Raw genomic sequence first — 27,678 nt, 5'->3', positions numbered from 1 at the left:
AAACGTGCAAGCCCCAGGACTTCAGGTCACAGGTAATACAAAGTCTTCTAGTTGCTTTAAGTAACAAAGCACAGACTTGCTGGGGATTTCAGAATGTCTGTTTCCATATGGTGATCCAAGCAGGAAGGGGTATGAGGATGGCAAGGTCTTTTTTCACTCTTTTCCCTCACACACTGGCTAACGTTCTGATGCCTTTGGCATAGAAGAACAGGAAGGTGCTCTGTTGACAGGCACGGTGGTAAGCTGGCTCCCAGCCCTTGAAGCGTGGCTCACGGTCCCAGCTGACTTCCTCTGGCGAGGTCCTTCCACGTGTCCTGCAGAGACCCTGTTCTCTTTTCCAGGGCTCTCCCACCCACAGTTTCTTGGAGGAGGGCTGCTGCCTCTCTATCCCACCTAGTTGCTTATTCTTTTCACAGTTCCTTGGCATGTGGTGGTCCACCCCAGCTTTCCTCTGCTCCAGCGCCCTTTTGGACCTCTAAAGCGAACTCCTGGGTACATGCAAACACTCACATATCCTGTCCCCGAACTGACTCTGGGAGAGCAGGTCAACACCAACATAGCAACTTCTCCTTCATCCCTCCATCCGAGCAGCTAGCCAGCCAGTCTCTCATTTTTCAGCTCTTCTGGGAAGAACCGGACATCAGACTCCTTGCCCAAATTGTCGGGGACCCATAGTAAGTCTTTGAGTGGCCCCACTGAAGCCTTCCTCTCGACTATGGGGGAGAGAGACACAGGGCTCACTGAACACCATGGTCCCCTCCAACAGTTTTCACAGGTCCTCTCATTCTGGACTCTATTACATCCTCGCTTTTGGTGAGGGATTTTAGGGTCATCGCACTCATTGTCATAACCCATGTAGAAGTTTCTGGATGTGGTTTGTCCCAGAAGTTGCACTGAAATCTAATATCTATCCCACATTGGCTCTTTGGTCAACACTTTCAGTTGACTATTTTGTTGTATACGTATGCAACCGTGTATCTGTATGTATCCTTGTTTTTTGCACTTTACCTTTTCTACTTTTTCTTGGAGAGCATTACATAAAGGTCTTCTTCATTATTTATTTATTTTTTAAAAAATTTATTTATTTGTTTATTTATTTTTGGCTGTGTTGGGTCTTCGTTTCTGTGCGAGGGCTTTCTCTACTTGCAGCGAGCGGGGGCCGCTCTTCATCATGGTGCGCGGACCTCTCTTGTTGCGGAGCACAGGCTCCAGACGCGCAGGCTCAGTAGTTGTGGCGCACGGGCCTAGTTGCTCCGCGGCATGTGGGATCTTCCCAGACCAGGGCTCGAACCCGTGTCCCCTGCATTGGCAGGCAGATGCTCAACCACTGCGCCACCAGGGAAGCCCCTTCTTCATTATTTTTAAGGTCAGCATGGTATTCCACTGTGTGAGTAAAGGGTGATTTATTTGACCCGTCCCCTTGAAGAATATTTACGTTTTTCAGATGATTTTAAACCTAATGCTAATATTTGGCTATTTGCATTGTTTCATTCAGTATTTGAACACTTATATATCAGTCAGGATATACTGATTTGTGCTGATATAACAAATAGCCTCAAAATCTCCTTGGTTTTACCAAGTTTATTTTTTTTGTATTCGTATTATGTGTCCAACATGGTTAGTGGGGAAGGGGAGCATGGTTAGCAGGGGATCCTGGTCATCACAGGCATGTAGGTATCTAGGCTGATAGAACCCCCAGTTTGGGTAGTTAGGGGCTCTGCTCCCCGCCATCCTCACCCCATTACCCTGACCATTGCCAGTCACCATGGTGGATGGAGAGAGAGGGTGAAGAGCATGGACTAGCTCTTGAAGCTCCCACCTGGAAACGGCAGATACCTCTTGCACTCAGACATCTTTGTTAGGGCAAGTTGCATGGTCACATCTACCCAAGGGGAGGGGAAAGTACAGTCCTACTGTGTGTCCAGGGAAGAACTGGACCTATTCGTTGGACAACACTTATGTCTACAACAACAGACTGAGTGCCAGGTGTTTGGCTGGATGTTGGGAAAACAACAGGCAAAAGATAGACTGGTATCTCTCCTTATTAAGTTAACAGGTAAAGGTAAACAGGCATGAATAACACAATGATTACTGTTATTACAAGGGAAGTACAAGGTGCTATACAGTAAAGACCTTATCCTGGCTTTGGTGTTTAGGAAGGCTTAACAAAGGAAATAACTTCTAATCTGGAACCTGATGAATGATTAGTAGCTTGTCAAGCAAAGATGGTAGACCAAGAGAAGGAGTTTGAGTTTCAGTCTCAGTATGGTAAGACACATTGATGAATTCTTTTTTGGTCAAGTTTGAAGTAGGATATTATTTTTTATACCCCATTTTTTTTTTTTTTGCGGTATGCGGGCCTCTCATTGTTGTGGCCTCTCCCGTTGCGGAGCACCGGCTCCGGACGCGCAGGCTCAGCAGCCATGGCTCACGGGCCCAGCCGCTCCGCGGCATGTGGGATCTTCCCAGACCAGGGCATGAACCTGTGTCCCCTGCATCGGCAGGCGGACTCTCAACCACCGCGCCATCAGGGAAGCCCCCCAATTTTTATTTTTCAAAAATTTCTAGTCTACAGAGGAGTTGCAAATATAACGCAATGAATACCATATACCCTTCACTTCGATTCACCAGTTCTTAATGTTTTGCCACATTTGCCACATCACTGTCTTATATATTTATACATTTAAAATTTTGCTGAATCATTTGAGAATAAATTGCAAACATCAAGACACTTTCCCCCTAGAAGCTTCATCATGTGTCTCTTAAGGAGAAAGGCATTCTCCCACGTAATCATCACACTCAAAAAATGAATGTTGATGTAATGCTATTGTCTAATACATAGTTCTCATGGAGATTTCCCCAGTTATGCTAATGATGTCCAGCGTAGCTGAGCTTTTTGTTTTGTTTTTCTGGATCTAAGATTCAATCGAGGATCATGCATTGCTTTTAGTTGTCAAGTCTCTGAATTGTCCTTTATTCTAGAACACGTTCTTCAAGTTTTTTTTTTTTCTTTTGTGGCAATAAAAGTTGTTTTGCAGAATGTCCCACAATTTGGATTTTTTAATTGTATCCTTGAGATTAGGTGTTTGATTATGCATTTTTTGGCATGAATACTACCTAAGTGACGTGTCCTTGTCCTGTATCACATCAGAGGCACCCAATGTCATTGCCCCTTTGGTGGTGCCAGTACTTTTGGTCATTGGTCAAGATGGTGTTGGCCAGATTTCTCTGTTGTGCAGGTACCTAATTTCCTCTTGTATTTAACAAATAATCTGGGAGGAGAAGCCTGGAGACTGTACATGTTATTGTATTCCCCCAAAATTTTTACTCATGGTTGTACCAAAAATTGATGATGCTTACCTAAAATAATTACCAAAATGCTGGCTGAAAAATGGTGATTTTCTATTTATTCATAGGTATTCTTCTGTGAAGAAAAGCTGTCCTTTTCCCCCGCCTTGTAGTTTTGTTGTGTTTGTTAGTGTGGTCTCATAGATTCTTTTTTTTTTTTATTATTATTCAATGGATATTATTCATTCCTATCATCATTCTTTTTTTAAATTTAAATATTTAATTTATCTCCAAACCAGAGTTTTTAAAATAGAAGTATAGCTGATTTAAAATTTTATTTTAGTTTCAGGTGTACAGCGTAGTGATTCAGTATTTTTACAGATTATATTCCATTAAAAGTTACTACAAAATAATGGCTGTAATTCCCTATGCCGTACAATATATCCTTGTTACTTATCTGTTTTACACATAGTTGTTTGTATCTCTTAATCCCCTACCCTTAACTTGCTCCTTCCCTTCCCTCTCCCCACTGGTAGCCACTAGTTTGTTCTCTATGTCTGTGAGTTTGTTTCTGCTTTGCTTTATACATTCATTTGTTTTATTTTTCAGATTCCACATAAAATGATATACAGTATTTGTCTTTCTTTGTCTGACTTATTTCACTAAGCATAGTACACTCTAGGTCCATCTACCTTATTGCAAATGGCAGAATTTCATTTTTTTATGGCTAATATTCCATTATACACACACACACACACACACACACACACACACACACACCACATCTTTATTCATTTATCTGTCGATGGACATTTAGATTGCTTCCATATCTTGGCTGTTGTAAACAGTGCTGCTATGAACATTAGACTGCATATATCTTTTCGAGTTGTTTTTTTCAGATATATACCCAGGAATTGAATTGCTGGATCATATGGTAGTTCTATTTTTAGTTTTTTGAGGACCCTCCATACTGTTTCCCATAGTGGATGCATGAATTTACATTTTCACCAACAGTGTACAACAGTTCCCTTTTTGTCCACATCCTCTCCAGCATTTGTTATTTGTGGACTTTTTGATGATGGTCATTCTGACAGGTGTGAGGTGATAATCTCTTTATGGTTTTAATTTGTGTTTCTCTAATAAGTAGCAATGATGAGCATCTTTTCATGTGCATGTTGGCCATCTGTATATCTTCTTTGGAAAAGTGTCTATTTAGGTCTTCTGCCCATTTTTTGATTGGATTGTTTGTTTTTTGATATTGAATTGTATGAGCTGTTTGTATATTTTGGACATTAACCCCTTGTCGGTCACATTGTTTGCATATATTTTCTCCCATCCTGTAGGTTGTCTTTTTGTTTTGACAGTGGTTTCTTTTGCTGTGCAAAAGCCTTTAAGTCTAATTTGGTCCCATTTGTTTATTTTTGCTTTTATTTCTTTTGCCTTAGGAGACAGACTCCAAAACTATTGCCACTATTTATGTCAAAGAGTGGTCTGCATATGTTTTCTTCCAGGAATTTTATGGTTTCAGGTCTTACACTTAGGTTTTTAATCCACTTTGAGTTTTTTGTTTGTTTGTTTTTTTATTTTTGTTTTGTTATTTTTTGGCTGCACCATGTGACTTGTGGGATCTCAGTTCCCCTGCCAGGGATTGAACTGGGCCACATCAGTGAAAGCCCGGCATCCTAACCACTAGCCCACCAGGGAACTCCCTATTTGGGGTTTATTTTCACATATGGTGTGAGGAAATGTTCTAATCTCATTCTTAGAACATTTAGCTGTCCAGTTTTCTCAGCAGAAGAGACTGTCTTTTCTCCATTGTGTATTCTTTCCTGTTTTGTCATAGTTCAAGTGTGTAGGTTTACTTCTGGGCTCTCTATTCTGTTCCATTGATCTATGTGTCTGTTTTTGTGCCAGTACCATGCTGTTTTGATTACTGCAGCTTTGTAGTATAGTCTAAAGTCAGGGAGTGTGATACGTCCAGCTTTGCTCTTTTTTCTCAAGATTGCTTTGGCAGTTTGGGGTTTTCATGGTTCCATATGAATTTTAGGATTATCTGTTCTAGTTCTGTGAAAAATGTCGTGGGTATTTTGATAGGAATTGCTTGAAATCTGTTGATTGCTTTGGGTAGTATGGACATTTTCATAATATGAATTCTTTCAATCCAAGAACACAGAATATCTTTCCATTTCTTTTTATCATTTTCAAATTCCTTCATCAATATTTTATAGTTTCCGGGGTCTAGGTCTTTCACCTCCTTGGTTAAGTTTTTTCTTAGGTATTTTATTCTTTTTGATGTGATTGTAAAAGGGATTGTTTCCTTAATTTCTCTTTGTGATAGTTCATTATTAGTGTATAGAAAAGCAAACGATTTCTGTACATTCATCCTGTATCCTGCAACTCTCCCCAGTCTTTTTGATATTAAGTTTACCCAAAATTTGGCAAGTGGTACCTTTTTCCAGCAGTTTTTGAGTCCTTTGGATATGTCCTCATCAGCTTTTGAGCATTTTCTTGCTTTCTAGCCCAACAAGTTAGTCCACACTTAGCTTATACATTTTCTGCCCCAGCCCTGGAAAAACCAGTCATTACTCTAAGGAGCCCTGATCCTTTTGGTGGGAAGTGGCATTTGGAATCCAAGATTTGGGGAAGCTGTAGTTATATTTATTGCTTTGGGGTTGTCTTTGCTTCTAGGCCCTTTCAGTAGACAGAGCTAGGGGAGCATATTTACCTATCTATCTAGCAGTCGTCTACTGAGAGTTGTTCTGAAACCTTTATAATCTGATCCAAGTTAAAGGATTTTTCTTTTCCTTCACCTGCTCCACATTTGTATCTCCTTTTTTCCCACAGTGAGAACTCTGGTTGCCAACAATATCATTTTTTCAATCCTAAAATATACACAGGAATTACTACTCCCATACCTCTACCAAAAGAAAATCTTTTGGTTAAGTCCAAGATTGTTTTGTGTTTTTGTTATTATTATTATTTTAAGAATATAGCAATAAGGTGCTGTGAGAGTATTGTTTTCTAAAGTTACTTGGATTAATTATTTAAAATTTTTTTATTGAGATATAATTGACATATAACATATTAGATTATGGTTTATGATGTAATGATTCAATATTTGTATAGGATTAAGTCCTTTTTTAAAAATACTTATTTTATTTATTATTTATTTTATTTATTTATTTGGGCTGCACTGGGTCTTGGTTGCAGTATCTTCGTTGCGGCATGTGGACTTCTTAGTTGCAGCATGTGGGATCTTTAGTTGCAGCGTGCGAACTTCTTAGTTGCGGCATGCAAACTCTTAGCTGTGCAATGCATGCGGGTTCCAGTTCCCTCACCAGGGATCCAACCCGGGTCCTCTGCATTGGGAGAGCAGAGTCTTACCCACTGGACCACCAGGGAAGTCTCTAGGAATAATTTTTTATATTTAATTTTTGATTTGTCTTTGTTGTTATGCTATCCATTTGCTATATGGTTGGTTTCATCTGTGGGTGTTTAATTTTAGTTTTTTTCCCTCCATCTTTGTTTATTTAATAATTTTGGGAGGTATAAAACAGGTTAAAAAACACATTAAAAAGATATGCCAGTTTACTTTGTCAAAAAATGTCTCTGGCTGCTGGGCGGAGAGTAGATTCGAGAAAGAGCAGGATAGAAGTGGGAGGTTCAGAGGCTATTTTGTTGGTCCAGCCCAGAGATGATGTTGGCAGTAAAGATGGAGAAATGTGGATCTAGTTTGATAAGATTTAGTGATATGTTCATTTTTGGGGTGGAGAAGTAAGGATGAAATCAAGGGTTATGCCCAGTTACCTGGTTTGAGCAGCAAGTGTTTGGGGTACCGTTGACTGAGGTGGGAAAGTGTATGTAGGAGAGGATAGTTGGTGACAAAGGACATTAAACTAAATACCTAATTTTAGACATGTTAGCTTGGAGTTTCCTTTTAGATGTGAAAGTGGAGATGTTGACTAGGTGGTTGGATTTAGGTGTGGGGAGCTTAGATAAGCAATCTAAGCCAGAGATATGGATTGGAAAATCATCAATATAGAGATTCCATTGACTGCCAAGGGACTGAGTGAGAACATGTAGGAAGAGAGAAGAGCGCTGAGGCCCCAGGAGCTCTAGACTCAGATGTACGGCAAAGAGGAGGTGTGAGTGAGGCAGGGACAAAGCTAGGAGAGTGTGGCCTCTTAGAAGCAGAAAGAGGTGAACATTTCAAGAAGTGAGCAACTGTGTTGAGGGCTGCTGAGAAAATTGGATTAAATTGTTGTCTTTAGAGACGTTGACAAGAACATTTTCAGTGGAGTGTTGGGGAGTAACAGCCAGATTGCTGTTAACATCCATCATCCTTTTCAGAATATCATTCTGAGAAAGGTTGCCTCCTATGGTTAATAAGGATGTGTTAAAATGCTAAGTTCATGGAAACAGGAAAACATTGTGATTTACCTTAGAACAAGTAAACCTCTATTCAAGATCTGAATATACCTTATATCAGGGGGAAACATCTGGGATCGAAATTAAATACAAATTTAAAACTGCTCATTCATGACAGATTTCTCCTAAACCCTCTTCCTTTCCTTGCATGCATACTTATAGGAGAGAAAATTCTGGAAGCTGGAGATCTTTTGTTGACTGAGCATAATGAGGTCAGCAGAAAAATGGCCTGGATAGGAATTTTCAGTGATGTTCCTGGGATTGTAGAATTGGGAGAATATGCGCAGAGCTCTAATTATATGGCATAAAAAAGGGGACATTTAGAGGATGCTAGATTCCATTTGGAGGGTCTACTGAAGGGGGAGAGGCTTTTAAAGGAATCATGAGAGCAGAGAATTTGGGGAGGAATAATGTGCCATGAGTCATGTGCTGTGAAACCTTTCCTCTCGCCAAGGAAATTTTCAGTAAAATGTCTATCTCTTACTAGGGTCTGGTGCGGTGTAGGGGCTTTCCAGTGGTGCGACAAAGTGCTAAGTGGTCCTTCATTGAGGATGAGACAGGACCTGTTCTCACCTGGGTTGCAAACTAGTTACTAATGTTCATGTCAACTTCAACTTCAAGCTTCTTGCCTTCTCCTAATTCCAACATTACTAAGCTTATGCTGTAGCCCATATTTATGAGAAGAGTGGCAAGTCAGTTTTTTTCCAAATGAATTTCCCCAGTATCCATATATAATCTTTTCTCTCTCCCCCTTCTTCCCTAGCCTTCTTTTCCCAATGCCTTAGGGTTTTTATCTCTAATCTTGAATGGAAGCTTCCCCATAAAATGGTACCCCCCAATATTAATTTAGGTGAAACCATGCTAGCTGCCATGCCCCAAATCTCAGTGGTTCAGTGAATCAAAGGTTTATTTCTCGCTTCTATTACATGTCCATCTTGGGTCTGTAAGGGCCTTGTCCCACAGAGTCACCCAGGAGCCCAGGCTGAAGGAAGCTCTGTTGTCTTGTAGATGGATCTGGAAAACGTGGCCTCTGAGATTATCAACTAAAGAGGAGGAGGGTGGCATGGAAGAGGCACCAGCTCATCATTGTTTAGGCTTAGTAGTGACTGGCCACTTCTGCTCATGGCCCGTTGGCCAAAAGTAGGCACATGGGCCCAGCCTGACTGCAAGAGAGGCTGGGAAATGTAGGAGAGCCCGTGGGATATTTAGTGAGCACTTTCTCTGCTACCCCTACTAATTGGAATACTATGAGACCCAAGCTACATTATAATTCAGACAACTTATGAATATAATTTGTATATGACAGGGAATTCCTTGGTGGTCCAGTGGTTAGGACTCCGTGTTTATGGTGCAAGGGGCATGGGTTCCATCCCTAGTCGGGAAACTAAGATCCCACTAGCACAGCCAAAAAATAAGAAAATAAATAAAATAAAATAATATAAAATAATTCTCCTTTAAAAAATAATTTGTATATGACAGTTTGCTAATCTATTCTCATAGACATTTGCTGGGGTTTATTAAAAACTTTTTTTATCTGCCTTCTTTTTCTCCCCACTTTTACTAAGAAGTAATTGACACACGACACTGTGTAAGTTTAAGGTAGAAATCCTGATGGTTTGATTTACATATATTGCGAAATGATTATCACAGCTAAGCATGGGCTTAGTTAACATCCATCATCTCATATAGATACAGTACAAAGAGAAGAAAAAAATTCTTGCGATGAATTAGGATCTACCCTCTTAACAACTTTCCTATATATCATACAGCAATGTTAATTATAGTCATCATATACATGGCATCCTTAGTACTTATTACTCTTGTAAGTTTAGACCTTTTCACCACCTTCCTTCAGTTTCCCTCCTCCCACCCTCCCCCCATCTCTGGTAACTACAAATCTGATCTCTTTTTCTGTAAGTTTGGTGTTTTTCTTTTTGTTTTAAACTAATATAAATTTGTATTTCACTTATATTTAAATAAATTTCATGTAAGTGAGATCATACAGTATTTGTCTTGTCTTTCTCTGACTTACTTCACTCAGCATCCTGTTGGTTTTAGCATTTGCTGGGTTTTCTTGCTTCTTTATCAGTTTCTTCAAACTTACTCTCTAGCTTTAGCCTACATTTATTGATATTATTATTTTTAAAATTTATATTTTATTGAAGCACGGTTGATTTACAATGTTGTGTTAATTTCTGGTGTACAGCAAAGTGATTCAGTTATATATACATACATTCTTTTTCGTATTCTTTTCCAGTATGGTTTATCACAGGATACTGAATATAGTTTCCTGTGCTCTGCAGTAGGACCTTGTTGTTTAGCCATACTATACATAATAGTTTGCATCTGCTAACCCCAAACTCCCAATCCTTCCCTCCCCCAGCCCCCTCCCCCCTCCCCCCTCGGCAGCCACAAATCTGTTCTCTATGTCTGTGAGTCTGTTTTGTAAATAAGTTCATTTGTATCATTTTTTTTTAATCCCACATATAAGTGATGTCATATGGTATTTGTGTTTCTCTTTCTGACTTACTTCGCTTAGTATGGTAATCTCTAGGTCCATCCGTTTTGCTGTAAATGGCATTATTTCATTCTTTTTTATTAGCCTACACTTTTTTAGACCTGAAATATACATACATGTTAAGGAAAAGTGATGGGGGCTATTAATGGCCTCTCCTCTCTGTCTCTCTTCAACTTGGCTATATGTTCCTTGAGGTTCTTCACAACTTCTCATGAGGAGGTACATGTGTAAATGTGGAACTTATCTGCTTCCAGGGAGGGGAACTGACTTTATATATTTCTATCCATCTGATATTTATCTTATTTAATCATTCTGTCATTCACTTATTTATGAATTCATATTTATTTGTGGACTTTTATCCGCATGAAATGAAAACAAGTCAGTGATGGTGAAAATTCTTCACTTCAGCTTTTACTGTAGGTGATCGTTTCCTCTTTCTTGGTTGTTCCTTTGGCTTGGCTATTCTGCTTTAGGAACGGTCTTACCCAGATGGTAAATTGTTAGATAGGACCAGGGCAGGTAGTGCAGGGGCTGCATGGGAGCAGAAGGGGGCCGGGCCATGTGGCCTCTGAGCCTCGCTGTGTTCCAGGTTGCAGCACTGACTGGAATCATTACTGGACTTATGAGATCCTTCTGGGAGATGCATTGCTAAAAGGGTCTCGCTGTTTATTGAGGTTGTCGTTAGTATCATCTTGGGACCCTCAGGAATTCATTTCTATCCCAGAAGATAAGAATTTCATTTAGGAAGGACCAGAGAACCTGCCATGGTCCACGGTCTGTGAGAGAAATAGGAAGGGATGTGGGGTATCCTACAGAGTGGGACAATTACATGGATCCCAGTGATTCATTTTGTTTCTTGAGGGGATTGGACAGAATTGAGCTGACCTTCACCATGATCTCCATGCAAAGATCCTTTGCCACTTTTGGAAATGTCCCTCTGCCTTTGAGAGGCAGTACACCCTCTTATGGCCCCTGCCTACATCATGTCACTAGAGAAGTCCATGGCTTGATGATATTAACCCAATGGGAAATCAGGGAGGAAAGCAAGGGGGCATTACACTAACCTTTCTCCTTCCCTTTGTTCTCTGCAAGGCCGTTTGTGTTTTGTTGAAGAAAACAGCATCTCAAAGGCCCTCCTCTGGCCTTGAAGACCATATGCACGGAAGACCAGACTAGCCTGTAGAAAAGAGCTGGTAGAAAATGGAGACTCTCACTATAACGTATCTTTTGTTCCATGGGGTTCCTGTCTGCAAATCACATGTTGGTCATTGCAGCTAGTACCAGCACCTGAAAAATAAGAAAGACTTAAAAAAAAAATAAAAAGGTAGTAGCTCTTTCTCTTCAGGTATTACGAACAGGAAAAGTTATAAAACTAATAAAATTTGAAATCTCGCCCAACTTATGCTCAATAACTAGTTTTAAAATACTTTTAGATTTAAGACCAGAGGTAATCCTACAAGCAAATACATTTTTTCCTTTCTTTTCTCTTCTCTAGGCTTTTCCTCCAAATGCCATCACTGTATTTTTTTACTGCAGCTCAGTGACGATATTCTTCACAATAATCAAATTGATCAGTTATCGCCTACACCTCATGTTTGATAAAGGAGAAGTGATCCAGCAAAGGCCCTCCAGAAAGAAGGAAAAGCCAAGTAAAGACAAAGAGGCCATCAGTGACCACATAACCAATCATAAAAATACAGGGTAACATTTCTCATTAATGCATTAGTTCATAATTTAAAGGTTTTAATTTTGATTAAAATAATTTTTCTCATGTATGAGTTGTTTGTGAAAATATGCCAGGAGAGGCAGACACAAATATGTACATTTTTCTCATATTTAAACATACACTTAGGCATAAAAATAATGCCTAAGTTGATAGGCATTTTATGATAATGCCTTACCGTTGATAATCCAGACGGTTTAACTGACTATTTAATAGGACCTTATGCCATGCTCTGAAATTCATTTGCATTAGGCTTAGTGTAGCAAAATATTTCACTTCAGTATTTTTATCTCATCATCTCAATGCTTAGTGCACGCCAGAGTATTTTCAGAAAGAACATTTGTGTTTGTTAATATAAAAGTAATACATTGCATAGAACTAAAATATTACGAGTAATTCCCAAGTGAGCATTCATCACTATTCTTGGTCTTATTTCTGATGGTTCCTTAAGAGAGCATGTCTTATTTTAAAGTAATGTTTATTAGCTTTTAAAAATAAAACTTGTATACCGTGAACGCTTCCCCTTTTTTATACATATATATTTTTTTATTGAAATATAGTTGACTTATAATGTTGTGTTAGTTTCAGGTGTACAACAAAGTGATTCAGTTATGTGTGTGTGTGTGTGTGTGTGTGTGTGTGTGTGTATATATATATATATATACATACTTTTTCAGATTCTTTTCCCATATAGGTTATTACAAAATATTGAGTATAATTCCCTGTGCTATCCAGTAGGTCCCTGTTGTCTATCTCTTTTATACATAGTAGTGTGTATATGTGACTCCCAAATTCCTAATTTATCCCTCCCCGTCCTTTTCCCCTTTGGTAACCATAAGTTTGTTTTCTAAGTCTGTTTCTGTTTTGTATATAAGTTCATTTGTGTCATATCATAGATTCCACATATAAGTGATACCATATGGTATTTGTCTTTCTCTGTCTGACTTACTTAGTATGATAATCTCCAGGTCCATCCATGTTGCTGCAAATGGCATTCTTTCTTTCTTTTTTTATGGCTGAGTAATAGTCCATTGTGTATACCATGAATTGGACAAAGTGGAATCAAGGAAAAAAAATTGTTTGAGGACTAAGGTCAAAAGAGCCATAGTTTTATTTGATAATATCACTGCCCCTGTGTTTCTCATGGTGGCTTAGCAATAATGGGCGGATTAACAACGGCAAAAAGGAAGAGGCCAGTCGAACCCTCTCCACGCCTCCCATCCACGGCAGCTCCAGAGGACAGAGCATAAACTCTCATCATTCATCTGGGCTCCTGGTTAGTGGTCTGTTTTCTGTTTCACTCTCCTCATGCCGCTGGAGTGTTGATCATGGAAGTGTGCAATGGTGGTGACTGCAACTTATGTGCACTGGTTGTAAATACTGGCCTCTTGGTGGCAATGACCTGAGGGGAGCACATGGACCATGAGATAAACACCCAGTCACCCGTTCCAAGCACACCCACCGGCCTTCTCTGCAGTCTGCCTGCCCTGCCGAGACTGCACCACGGCCAGAAGAACCCATAAGCTCACCTTCACTGCCCTCTCCCTGGTCCTGTCTGTCATTCATCTCAATCATCGTATTTGCAATGCTTTCCCCTGGAATCCACTCCACCACTCCACATGAAATCATACTTAAATCACCTTTATTCTAGATTCACTTTCTTGGGCTCTATTCACTATAGTCTGAAGTAGCCCATTAGTTTTTCTCCTTACTTTCTTAATTACCAAACTCCCTTTTCTCACAGCACCGTGGGCTTCATTGGATGTCTACACTCTAGATATTTTTGTGTCCATCTTTGCTACCCGTTTTCTAAGTGGACACTCTGTTGTGTCTTTCCCATGTGCCATTGAGAGAAACAGTGGCTGCTGACTGCCTGGAAGTGGGCAGGGAGCTGAATCATGTTGATTGATTTTTTTTTTTTTTATATTGATTGATTTTTGTTCTTTAATTTATTTAGGAGCTGCCAGAACAGGAAACAGTGGAAGATCTCAAAGGTAGAGTGCTTGTTCTCATCATTTAATATTTTATCACAGCATTATCTTCAGTGAAGCAAAAAATAATTTTCATAGAGCAGAATGCCAGTGAATTCATTCAGAATTACAACTGTACCCAAGATTGCAGTTTTGTTTTACCTTCTTCTCTTTAGCTCTTCATTTTCATTATTTCTTATCAGAATTTGTGTATCATGTCTACGTTCAGACTGTGATATTGTATTGATTATATTTCATTGTCCTTTCTGCAGTCTGTGACTCCTTTCATACAGCTCATAATAGCAGATATAAAGTAGGATAAATTCATCATCGACACAGTATACTTTTTATTACAGTACTTACACTGAAAAATGACAGAGGAAATGACATTGCATTCTGTGTATATGCATTTCTGTCAAGTTACAAATTTTGTTCCTGAAATTTTCTTTTAACCCTCCCACCACAAATATTTGTTTCACTTTTTTACTAAGATTTCATTTTATTGTCTTTTTTTTTTTAGTTATTTCTGAGATACATTTTAAAGTAATAACTAGAATTATGACTTATAACATTATACCAGAACATACAAGGTTTTTAGAAATTTCATGTAATGTCTGAAACATTTATATTAACATATTTCCATACAAATAATACAAAGAAAGTTTAGTATTAGTTTTTGTTTGTTTGTTTGTACTGCAGGTTCTTATCAGTCATCAGTTTTATACACATCAGTGTATACATGTCAATCCCAATCGCCCAATTCAGCAGACCACCATCCCCACCCCACTGCGGTTTTCCCCCCTTGGTGTCCATACGTTTGTTCTCTACATCTGTGTCTCAACTTCTGCCCCGCAAACCGGATCATCTGTACCATTTTTCTAGGTTCCAAATACATGCGTTAATATACGATATTTGTTTTTCTCTTTCTGACTTACTTCACTTCACTCTGTATGACAGTCTCTAGATCTGTCCATGTCTCTATAACTGACTCAATTTCGTTCTTATTTATGGCTGAGTAATATTTCATTGTATATATGTACCACAACTTCTTTATCCATTCGTCTGTCGATGGGCATTTAGGCTGCTTCCATGACTTGGCTATTGTAAATAGTGTTGCAACGAACATTGGGGTGCATGTGTCTTTTTTTTTTTTTTTTTTTGCATGTGTCTTTTTGAATTACGGTTTTCTCTGGGTATATGCCCAGTAGTGGGATTGCTGGATCATATGGTAGTTCTATTTTTAGTTTTTTAAGGAACCTCCATACTGTTCTTCATAGTGGCTGTATCAATTTACATTCCCACCAACAGTGCAAGAGGGTTCCCTATTCTCCACACCCTCTCCAGCATTTGTTGTTTGTAGATTTTCTGATGATGCCCATTCTGACTGGTGTGAGGTGATACCTTATCGTAGTTTTGATTTGCATTTCTCTAATAATTAGTGATGTTGAGCATCTTTTCATGTGCTTCTTGGCCATCTGTATGTCTTCTTTGGAGAAATGTCTATTTAGGTCTTCTGCCCATTTTTGGATTGGGTTCTTTGTTTTTTTAATATTGAGCTGCATGAGCTGTTTATATATTTTGGAGATTAATCCTTTGTCCATTGATTCGTTTGCAAATATTTTCTCCCATTCTGAGGGTTGTCTTTTCGTCTTGTTTATGGTTTCCTTTGCTGTGCAAAAGCTTTGAAATTTCATTAGGTCCCATTTGTTTATTTTTGTCTTTATTTCCATTACTCTAGGAAGTGGATCAAAAAAGATCTTGCTGTGATTTATGTCAAAGAGTGTTCTTCCTACGTTTTCCTCTAAGAGTTTTATAGTGTCTGGTCTTACATTTAGGTCTTGGATCCATTTTGAGTTTATTTTTGTGTATGGTGTTAGGGAGTATTCTAATTTCATTCTTTTACATGTAGCTGTCCAGTTTACCCAGCACCACTTAGTGAAGAGACTGTCTTTTCTCCATTGTATATCTTTGTCTCCTTTGTCATAGATTAGTTGACCATAGGTGCATGGGTTTATATCTGGGTTTTCTATCTTGTTCCATTGATCTGTGTTTCTGTTTTTGTGCCAGTACCATATTGTCTTGATTACTGTAGCTTTGTAGTATAGTCAGAAGTCAGGGAGTCTGATTCCTCCAGCTCCGTTTTTTTCCCTCAAGACTGCTTTAGCTATTCGGGGTCTTTTGTGTCTCCATACAGATTTTAAGATGATTTGTTCTAGTTCCGTAAAAAATGCCATTGGTAATTTGATAGGGATTGCTTTGAATCTGTAGATTGCTTTGGGTAGTATAGTCATTTTCACAATATTGATTCTTCCAGTCCAAGAACATGGTATATCAGTCCATCTGTTGGTATCATCTTTAATTTCTTTCATCAGTGTCTTATAGTTTTCTGCATACAGGTCTTTTGTCTCCCTAGGTAGGTTTATTCCTAAGTATTTTATTCTTTTTGTTGCAATGGTAAATGGGAGTGTTTCCATAATTTCTCTTTCAGATTTTTCATCATTAGTGTATAGGAATGCAAGAGATTTCTGTGCATTAATTTTGTATCCTGCCACTTTACCAAATTCATTGATTAGCTCTAGTAGTTTTCTGGTGGCATTTTTAGGATTCTCTATGTATAGTATCACGTCATCTGCAAACAGTGACAGTTTTACTTCTTCTTTTCCAATTTGTATTCCTTTTATTTCTTTTTCTTCTCTGATTGCCGTAGCTAGGACTTCCAAAACTATGTTGAATAATAGTGGCGAGAGTGGACATCTTTGTCTTATCCCTGATCTTAGAGGAAATGCTTTCAGTTTTTCACTGTTGAGAATGATGTTTGCTGTGGGTTTGTCGTATATGGCCTTTATTATGTTGAGGTAGGTTCCCTCTGTGCCCATTTTCTGGAGAGTTTTTATCATTAAATGGGTGATGAATTTTGTCAAAAGCTTTTTCTGCATCTATTGAGATGATCATGTATGGTTTTTATTCTTCAATTTGTTAATATGGTGTATCACATTGATTGATTTGCATATATTGAAGAATCCTTACATCCCTCAGATAAATCCCACTTGATCGTGGTGTATGATCCTTTTAATGTGTTGTTGGATTCTTTTTGCTAGTATTTTGTTGAGGATTTTTGCATCTATATTTATCAGTGATATTGGTTTGTAGTTTTCTTTTTTTGTAGTATCTTTGTCTGGTTTTGTTATCAGGGTGATGGTGCCCTCAGAGAATGAGTTTGGGAGTGTTCTTTCCTCTGCAATTTTTTGGAAGAGTTTGAGAAGGATAGGTGTTAGCTCTTCTCTAAATGTTTGATAGAATTCACCTGTGAAGCCATCTGGTCCTGGCCTTTTGTTTGTTGGAAGATTTTTAATCACAGTTTCTATTTCATTACTTGTGATTGGTCTTTTCATGTTTTCTATTTCTTCCTGGTTCAGTCTTGGAAGGTTATACCTTTCTAAGAATTTGTCCATTTCTTCCAGGTTGTCCATTTTATTGGCATAGAGCTGCTTGTAGTTGTCTCTTAGGATGCTTTGTATTTCTGCGGTGTCTGTTGTAAATTCTTTTTCATTTCTAATTTTATTGATTTGAGTCCTCTCCCTCTTTTTCTTGATGAGTCTGCCTAATGGTTTATCAATTTTGTTTATCTCCTCAAAGAACTAGTTTTTAGTTGTATTGATCTTTGCTATTGTTTTCTTTGTTTCTATTTCATTTATTTCTGCTCTGATCTTTATGATTTCTTTTCTTCTGCTAACTTTGGGTTTTGTTTGTTCTTCTTTCTCTTTCCTTTAGGTGTAAGGTTAGATTGATTACTTGAGATTTTTCTTGTTTCTTTAGATAGGCTTGTATAGCTATAAACTTCCCTCTTAGAACTGCTTTTGCTGCATCCCATAGGGTTTGGATCATCGTGTTTTCATTGTCATTTGTCTCTAGGTATTTTTTGATTTCCTCTTTGATTTCTTCAGTGATCTCTTGGTTATGTAGTAACATATTGTTTAGCCTCCATGTGTTTGTGATTTTTACTTTTTTTTCCCTGTAATTCATTTCTAATCTCATAGTGTTGTGGTCAGAAAAGATGCTTGATATGATTTCGATTTTCTTAAATTTACTGAGGCTTGATTTCTGACCCAAGATGTGATATATCCTGGAGAATGTTCCGTGCGCATTTGAGAAGAAAGTGTAATCTGCTGTTTTTGGATGGAATGTCCTACAAATATCAATTAAATCTGTCTGGTCTATTGTGTCTTTTAAAACTTGTTTCCTTATTTATTTTCATTTTGGATTATCTGTCCATTGGTGTAAGTGAGGTATTAAAGTCCCCCACTATTATTGTGTTACTGTCGATTTCCTCTTTTATAGCTGTTAGCAGTTGCCTTATGTATTGAGGTGCTCCTATGTTGGGTGCATATATATTTATAATTGTTATATCTTCTTCTTGGATTGATCCCTTAATCATCATGTAGTGTCCTTCCTTGTTTCTTGTAACATTCTTTATTTTAAAGTCTATTTTATCTGATATGAGTATAGCTACTCCAGCTTTCGTTTGATTTCCATTTGCATGGAATATCTTTTTCCATCCCCTCACTTTCAGTCTGTATGTGTCCCTAGGTCTGAAATGGGTGTCTTGTAGACAGCATATATATGGGTCTTGTTTTTGTATCCATTCAGCAAGCCTGTGTCTTTTGGTTGGAGCATTTAATCCATTCACGTTTAAGGTAATTATCGATATGTATGTTCCTGTTACCATTTTCTTAATTGTTTTGTGTTTGTTTTTGTAGATTCTTTTCTTCTCTTGTGTTTCGCACTTAGAGAAGTTCCTTTAACATTTGTTGTAGAGCTGGTTTGGTGGTGCTGAATTCTCTTAGCTTTTGCTTGTCTGTAAAGCTTTTGATTTCACCATCGAATCTGAATGAGATCCTTGCTGGGTAGAGTAATCTTGGTTGTAGGTTCTTCCCTTTCATCACTTTAAGTATATCATGCCACTCCCTTCTGGCTTGTAGAGTTTCTGCTGGGAAATCAGCTGTTAACCTTATGGGAGTTCCTTGTATGTTATTTGTCATTTTTCCCTTGCTGCTTTCAGTAATTTTTCTTTGTCTTTAATTTTTGCCAATCTGATTAATGTGTGTCTTGGCGTGTTTCTCCTTGGTTTTATCCTGTATGGGACTCTCTGCACTTCCTGGACTTGGGTGGCTATTTCCTTTCCCATGTTAGGGAAGTTTTTGACTATAATCTCTTCAAATATTTTCTCAGGTCCTTTCTCTCTCTCTTCTCCTTCTGGGACCCCTATAATGCGAATGTTGTTGCATTTAATGTTGTCTCAGAGGTCTCTTAGGCTGTCTTCATTTCTTTTCATTCTTTTTTCATTATGTTCCACAGCAGTGAATTCCACCATTCTGTCTTCCAGGTCACTTATCCGTTCTTCTGCCTCAGTTATTCTGCTATTGATTCCTTCTAGTGTATTTTTCATTTCAGTTATTGTATTGTTCATCTCTGTTTGTTTGTTCTTTAATTCTTCTAGGTGTTTGTTCTTTAATTCTTCTAGGTCTTTGTTAAACATTTCTTGCATCTTCTCGATCTTTGCCTCCATTGTTTTTCCAAGGTCCTGGATCATCTTCACTATCATTATTCTGAATTCTTTTTCTGGAAGGTTGCCTATCTGCAGTTCATTTAGTTGTTTCTCTGGGGTTTTACCTTGTTCCTTCATCTGGTACATAGCCCTCTGCCTTTCATCTTGTCTATCTTTCTGTGAATGTGGTTTTTGTTCCACAGGCTGCAGGACTGTAGTTTTTCTTGCTTCTGCTGTCTGCCCTCTGGTGGATGAGGCTATCTAAGAGGCTTGATGAGAGGCTCTGGTGGTGGGTAGAGCTGACTGTTGCTGTGGTGTGCAGAGCTCAGTAAAACTTTAATCCACTTGACTGTTGATGGGTGGGGCTGGGTTCCCTCCCTGTTGGTTGTTTTGCCTGAGGCAACCCAACACTGGAACCTGCCTGTGCTCTTTGGTGGGGCTAATGACAGATTCTGGGAGGGCTCTCGCCAAGGAGTACCTCCCAGAAGTTCTGCTGCCACTGTCCTTGTCCCCACAGTGAAACAGAGCCACCCCCCGCCTCTGCAGGAGACCCTCCAGCACTATCAGGTAGGTCCGGTTCAGTCTCCTATGGGGTCACTGCTCCTTCCCCTGGGTCCTGATGCGCACACTACTTTGTGTGTGCCCTCCAAGAGTGGAGTCTCTGTTTCCCCCAGTCCTGTCGAAGTCCTGCAATCAATTCCCACTAGGCTTCAAAGTCTGATTCTCTAGGAATTCCTCCTCCTGTTGCCGGGCCCCCAGGTTGTGAAGCCTGACGTGGGGCTCAGAACCTTCACTCCAGTGGGTGGACTTCTGTGGTATAAGTGTTCGCCAGTCTGTGAGTCACCCACCCAGCAGTTATGGGATTTGATTTTACTGTGATTGCGCCCCTCCTCCCATCTCACTGTGGCTTCTCCTTTGTCTTTGGATGTGGGGTATCTTTTTTGGTGAGTTCCAGTGTCTTCCTGTCGATGATTGTTCAGCAGTTAGTTGTGATTCTGGTGTTCTCGTAAGAGGGAGTGAGAGCATGTCCTTCTACTCCACCATCTTGGTTCCTCCTCCCATTTTATTGTCTTTTGATTGTCTTCAGAAGACTTAGAAAAGAACTTTTGGAGGCCTGAATGAACCCCTTCCTTTCTCTGCATTGAAAAACTTCTGCTGAGTTCACATTATTCTTAGCATAAAATCCAAGCTGCTTTTGCTTGTCAAGCCTTATATATCAATATTTTGGACCCTCCCTGCCTTGGTTTAGAAGGATTAAGTAACTTGCCCAATATAACGTAGCTAGTGAATAGCAGAGCCAGGACCTTTCTGATTGCAAATATGTTGTTTAAATCATACTAGTCTGCCTCCCAAGCCCACAAAAGAGGGAAAGCTACAAGCCTGAATTATTTTTTAAATATAGAGATTTCAAGAACAATTTCACAGTGGAGGTGCTATTTTTAGACTAAGCATCTAATCACATTTGTTGCTGGTGTTGTTTTTAGTTTGTTATTATTCGGTCTTGCTCCATGACATTATTCATCCATTCTGGATGTGAATCAAGTTGCTGTTGTTGTTGATTTCAGGTGTCATTGTGTCAGATGACCAACCCGTAGCACCAGTGTCATCTACAGCACCCGGGATGAAAACGGAAAGCTTACCTGCTTCTAAAGGGCACGTGCCGGAAACCATGACCACGTCAGCAATACCAGTGAAACCAGTCGTGGCAGAAACTTGCATCAGTGATAAAGGGAAGGAAAAAGGGGACCAGGGGCAGCCCCCCTTCTGCCACAGATCCGAGGGTGGCGTGGTGGACAAAGAAGCTGTGAAGAAGGTGCCCTACCTGTCTTTGTCTCAATACGACTTACTGGAGACAGATGTTTCTTTCCAGCCTTGGGGGAGTGAGAATTCCGTCCCGATTCCAGAACCTGGGAATTTTGCCTCCATCAGGGAACAGTTGCAAAGCAAGTCGCCTCAGGACAGCCTGAGCAGTAGCTGCCCTCAGTGTAACACCGTCATCGCCAAACCTGGGCGGGAGCAGGTTTCCCAGCAGGTGGACCCACCCTTGAACCAGGAGGTGGATGACTCAGATAATGAGGTCGCTGTCACTCTTATAGATACTTCTCAACCTGGAGACCTGCTGAGTCTGCACGAGCCCATTAAGATTGTCATCACCATGAGCAGTGCCCCCAACTCCACGACAGACTTGGAAAGTTCTCTTCACCTGAAGGTGGTTGGTACTGAGGCAACCGGATTCACGTGTGATGCCGAGCCAGTTCCCACAGGGGCCGCTGGTCCTGAGAAACAGATGAGAATTCCCATCATCACCCTTGAGCTGTCTGAGGGTGGAGGAGGCATGGTGTGTCCCGAAGGCAATGGAAGTGACAGGACGCCGGAGAGATTGATGGTGGAGGCGTCTTCCAGTCCATGTTCTGGCTATGAATCTGGGGACGGGGGCGATGCCACACAGGACCACAGTCCTTCCCCAGGAGACCCCTGTCCAACCCCATCACCCACGCCTGATGTGGTCTCCAAGTCTGAGGGGGGCATGGAAGTCCAGGCTAACCTTGACCCATCATCTTGTAGAACCAGCCAGGAAAAGAGACACTCCCAAGTCCTCAGTGTAGACAGCGGGACAGACGTCTTCTTGAGCAAAAGTTCCGCAGAAGTTATTAACGATAAAGAACAAACAATGCCAACTTCCAAATCTGACCTGGAGGCCAAGGGAGGACAGATACCAAATGAATCCAACTTCCTGGAATTTGTCTCCCTGTTAGAATCAATGAATACTTCCAAGGTGGTGGTATCCAACCAAAAGAATGAGCCGGCAGAGCAGAGCAAAGACAGCGGGCTTCCTGGAGGTGCGGGCTTCTGTGATTTGATTTTGCAAACAGCGGGATAAGTGTTGTGTAATTGCTGGGTGCTTGGTGTCGTCACTGATATTTGCTGAGTGTATCAAAACTAAGCTGTGTGATGAGCATGGATTAAACCTGGCTTATTCCACCAGCAAATTTAAGGCATAGTAATGAAGATTTGGCTTCCCTAGGCAAGAACGTTTACTTCTAAGGAAATGAGCAGTTATATTTTACCATGGTGACAAGACCCCTGAAGGTAGCTCTTCCTTAATAGAATAGATGCAGAACTCTCCTGGCGGTCCAGTGGTTGAGACTTCACCTCCCAATGCAGGGGGTGCACGTTCGATCCCTGGTTGGGGAGCTAAGACCCCACGTGACTCGTGGCCAAAAAAACCAAAACATAAAACAGAAGCAATATTGTAATAAATTCAATGAGACTTTTAAAAAAATAAATTAAAAAGTAAAGGTATGAAAAAAATAGAATAGATGCATTCTGGGAAAGCTGATTGTAAAGCAAGTTTCTGTGAAAGGAATCCACTTTTCTGTTGAATTCCATTATATAATCCTCTGTGCTGAATTCTCTAATTACCCCAAGTTGTAAACATAATTATAACAAACACACAGCTCTTAATTTACGCCGGCACCATCCTAAGGACTTTAGATGTTAACACGGGTGACCATCCGTGGTGGTTTGTCCAAAAAGGCCCTCGTTAACATGTGTTTTGCCAACATAATTATTAATAACGCTGCCTTGCACTCTCAAAAGGGTTCCCAGTTTGAGCAATATATTATACAGTTAGTCTCACTTTCACTCATTTAGTCTTCATGTAACCTTGTATTATGGGTCCTGTTATCATTCCTTTTTTGCAGCTGGTTTTCACTACCTTTCCCAAGTTAGCCTAGTAAGTCTACAACTCAGCTTTGATCCCAGGCAGTCTGGCTACAGAGTCAATACTCATAAATAATAAACTGTATTTCCTGTATGAATAGAAGATTCATTCTCTTAATATCTCTGGGCTCAGTTTCCTCCCTGGCAAAGGATGTTACTGGACTAGAGTTGTTATTTTGTGTGTGTGTGTGTGGCCACTCCACATGGGTTGTGGAATCTTAGTTCACCGACCAGGGATTGAACCTGGGGCCAAGGCAGTGAAAGCGCTGAGTCCTAACCACTGGACCGCCAGGGAAGTCCCATGGACTAGAGTTTTTACAAAGTCTTTTAACTTTATTTATTTATTTTTAATTAATTAATTTTATTTTTGGCTGCGTTGGGTCTTCGTTGCTGCATGCGGGCTTTCTCTAGTTGCGGCGAGCGGGGACTACTCTTCATTACAGCGCACAGGCTTCTCACTGCGGTGGCTTCTCTTGTTGCGGAGCACGGGCTCTAGGCGCGTGGGCTTCAGTAGTTGTGGCACTTGGGCTCACTAGTTGTGGCGCGCAGGCTTAGTTGTTCCACGGCATGTGGGATCTTCCTGGTCCAGGGCTCGAACCCGTGTCCCCTGCATCGGCAGGCGGATTCTTAACCACTACGCCACCAGGGAAGTCCCAAAGTCTCTTAACTTTAAATGTCCATACTTCTTTGATTTTTGAGTACATCATTTCTGCCTAGATCTCTGAGAGCGTATCTATATGGTAGGATTGCTTACAGGAAGTTGTGGTTCACGTGGCAGTAGCATATCTTCGTGCTATGATTGTCCCTTTGCTGCCACCTGTTCTCTGCTCTTTGGGCCAGTCAGGGGGACCCTTTGGCTCTATGCAGGCAGCTCCCAGCGATTTGCTCTTTTTTCTTTTGTCTTTCTGGTGCTCTGCCAAAAGGCTTGCCCTGCTTGTGGGTCAGTCCAATCTTGCCTAAAAATTCATTAAGTCTGAATATTTAAGTTATGTAAAGTGAATGCGTTCTCCGTGTTACTATGTCTGTGTATCCAAGATTTTGCGTATGGAGTAACAAGAACAGGAAAGATTCAGCTAAACTTTATAACAGACACATGTAGTACAAGAAAGCATTGGTTACTTGGAGATACTAGACACTTTCTGATACAAGATTTGGATTCTCACCATCTACTATAAAGATTCACGCATCTTGACCAGCACTATCTAATAGAGCTTTCTGCAGTGATGGGATTATCCCGTATCTGCCATCCAGGACAGCAGGCACTGGCCACGTGTAGCTATTAAATACTTGAAATGGGGATTGTACAGCTGAGAAATGGAATTTTTAATTTTATTGAATTTTACTTCATTTAAGTAGCCACATGTGGCTACTGGCTACTGTATTAGGTAATGCTGATCTGGGTGATGTGTTTCTTTCCGGGAAGCTGTGTGTGGGGAGGACAGAGCTCTGGGTTTGGAACTTGACAGCCCAGGGCCAAATTTTGGTTTTGCGGTCCAGCGGGGTGAGCTTGGACAACTCACCATATCCATCTGAGTCACAGTAGCTTCAGTAAAGCAGGAATAATAATAGTTACAGATTTACTGTGATGATTCAAGTAAGAAAATATGTGAAAAGTCTTGCTACTTGATCCATTTCAGCCTTCTATTCTGAGTTTCCCCTCAGGCTATATGTGAGGTTTATTTGGTCTGTCTACTTAAGTTTCTGCTCTTAAACTTTTCAGCCAGCCACGTTCAATCAGAACAGGGTTGAGTTGGAAACCTAGGGGGTGTGCAAAGAGATGTGGATGCTATGAGGTTTTCTTTGGAAAGGAACAGGCTTGGTTGTCGGGAACTTGCAGGTGCAACAGGGAGGGAGGAGTTGGACTGGATCATATACCTATTCCAGGCAGGGACAGAGTTTTTTGTTTCATTTAATTTTTAAAAATTACCAAACATCTGCTCTTCTTATTGTCCTGGGAATTACTCTCCTGCTTCCTATTTTTTTTTATTGAAATATAGTTGATTTACAATATTATATTTATTTCCGGTATCTAACAGTGATTTACAATTTTTAAAGATTGTACTTCATTTAAAGTTATTATAAAATATTGGCTATATTCCCTGTGCTTTACAATATATCCTTGTAGCTTATTTATTTTAAACATAGTAGTTTGTACCTCTTAACCCCCTACCCCTGTCTTGCCCCTCCCCCCTTCCCTCTCCCCACTGGTAACCGCTAGTTTGTTCTCTATATCTGTGAGTCTGTTTCTGTTTTGTTATATTCACTAGTTTTATTTTTTAGGTTCCACATATATGTGATAACATACAGTATTTGTCTTTCTCTGTCTGACTTATTTCGCTAAGCATAATAACTACAAGTCCATCCATTTTGTTGCAAATGGCAAAAGTTCATTCCTTTTTATGGCTGAGTAGTATTCCATTGTAAATAGCTATACCACATCTTCTTTATCCATTCACCTGTTGATGGACACTCAGGTTGCTTACATATCTTGACTATTGTGGACACTGATGCTGTGAATACCTTTTCAAATTAGTGTTTTCGTTTTCTTCAGGTATATACCCAGGAGTGGGATTGCTGGATCATATGGTGGTTCTATTTTCAGTTTTTCTGAGGAATTTCCATACTGTTCTCCATAGTGGCTGTACCAGTTTATATTCCCACCAACAATTACTAGGGTTCCCTTTTCTCCATATCCTCAACAACATGTATTATCTGTAGACTTTTTGATGATAGCCATTATGATAGGTGTGAGGTAACGTCTCATTGTGGTTTTGATTTGCATTTCTCTGATGATTAGCGGTGTTGAGCGTCTTTTCATGTGCCTGTTGGCCATCTTTATGTCTTCTTTAGAAAAATGTCTATTCATGTCTTCTGCCCATGTTTTGAATTGGGTTGATTTGTTTTCTTGATATTGATTTGTATGAACTGTTTATATATTTTGGATATTAACTCCTTATTGGTCATATTGTTTGCAAATATTTTCTCCCAATCATTAGGTTGTCTGTCTGTTTTGACAGTGGTTTCTTTTGCTGTACAAAAGCTTTTAAGTTTAATTAGTTCCATTTGTTTGTTTTTGCTTTTGTTTCCTTTGCCTTAGGAAACAGATGCAAACAATAATACTATGATTTATGTCAAAGTGTTCTGCCTATGTTTTCTTCTGGGAGTATTTTGTTTTTTGATCTTATATTTAGGTCTTTAATCCATTTTGAGCTTATTTTTGCATATGGTGTGAAGAAATGTTCTAATCTTTTTCTTTTACATGTGGTTGTCCAGGTATCTCTATGGTACTCTTTTTTTTTTTTTTAAATAAATTAATTTATTTATTTTTGGCTACATTGGGTCTTTGTTGCTGTGTGCGGGCTTTCTCTAGTTACGGCGAGCGGGGGCTACTCTTGGCTTTGGTGCGCGGGCTTCTCATTGAAGTGGCTTCTCTTGTTGCGGAGCACGGGCTCTAGGCGCATGGGCTCAGTAGTTGTGGCACGTGGGCTCAGTAGTTGTTGCGCACGGGCTTAGTTGCTCCGCGGCATGTGGGATCTTCCTGGGCCAGGGCTCGAACCTGTGTCCCCTGTGTTGGCAGGTGGATTCTTAACCACTGTGCCACCAGGGAAGCCCTCTATGGTGCTCTTATTTCCAACCCAGGTCATCTCCACAAAGGCCTTTAAATTATCTTTAGGTCTTGGGGATATTCTAGAATTTGAGGTTATGGAAAACCACACCCTTTATCAACAGTCTTTAAAGCCATGTTTTTGTTTTCTTCTGATACAGCTTTATTTTACTTTGTGGAAATGAACAAAGACTGCTCAAATGAGAAGAAGTAAGGCTATCATTCAGAACTTGCTACAGCGAGAGTCAGCCACCAGCATTTTGGCAGCGACTCCAAGGCAGGCAGAGGAGTGGGAAAGCTTTGTAGTGGAAGAAAGGAAGGCTTTGGGTGTGATTGCAGGCTGTTGGCCTGGGGAAGCTGGAGGTGGGGTAATTAGAGCACCCTATGCGATTGGTTAGGGGAGCGTATTTGGCTCCTTCTGATTGGTTGGATTTCTCTGGCTGGAAGCAGGGGCAAAAATTAGGGAAGCTCTGTTATTATTCAAGTCCTGGCCATTTGGGACTGATTGTTATAGGCGTTATTATTTGGCTTTCTGAGCTATTTGCTAGAAATAGTGGTCTGATTTCCTGCAAGTCTGACTTGTATAGTGTATTGGTTTCTTGGCTGGTTACTGTAGATTATGGGTTGGTTTTCTGGGCTGGTTGCTGTAGATTGTAGGTCAGAGTTCTGTATTTATATATATTGTCTGGCTGTTATCCTTTTGTATATTCAGTTTCTTCTAGACTTTCTAAGAAGGTAATCACGATGCACGTGAAGATGGTTACTGAAGAATTATCTGGAGTATAGACAAATCGAAAGACCCTAAATTTATAACAGTAGGGGTCTAGTTTAATACATTATACTTTTAAATGTAGTATATACTTCAATTTTTGGTTAATG

General features: G+C 40.0%; 1 protein-coding gene across 1 annotated transcript in view; it reads left to right on the top strand.

Moving 5' to 3' along the window:
- The window catches only part of PCNX2 (pecanex 2), a 279,402-nt gene that overhangs the window by 6,722 nt on the left and 245,002 nt on the right, over window positions 1-27,678 (top strand). The window contains exons 2-5 of the mRNA XM_032608446.1: window positions 11,730-11,935; window positions 13,113-13,233; window positions 13,915-13,951; window positions 21,038-22,312. Coding sequence (XP_032464337.1) covers window positions 11,730-11,935; window positions 13,113-13,233; window positions 13,915-13,951; window positions 21,038-22,312 — 1,639 coding nt within the window. The remainder of the gene's footprint in view (window positions 1-11,729; window positions 11,936-13,112; window positions 13,234-13,914; window positions 13,952-21,037; window positions 22,313-27,678) is intronic.

This window comes from Phocoena sinus, chromosome 16 (genome assembly GCF_008692025.1).
Source record: "Phocoena sinus isolate mPhoSin1 chromosome 16, mPhoSin1.pri, whole genome shotgun sequence".
NCBI classification, from domain to species: domain Eukaryota; kingdom Metazoa; phylum Chordata; class Mammalia; order Artiodactyla; family Phocoenidae; genus Phocoena; species Phocoena sinus.
The sequence above is the reverse complement of the archived record's forward strand: the minus strand, read 5'-3'. Positions and strand labels throughout refer to the sequence as shown.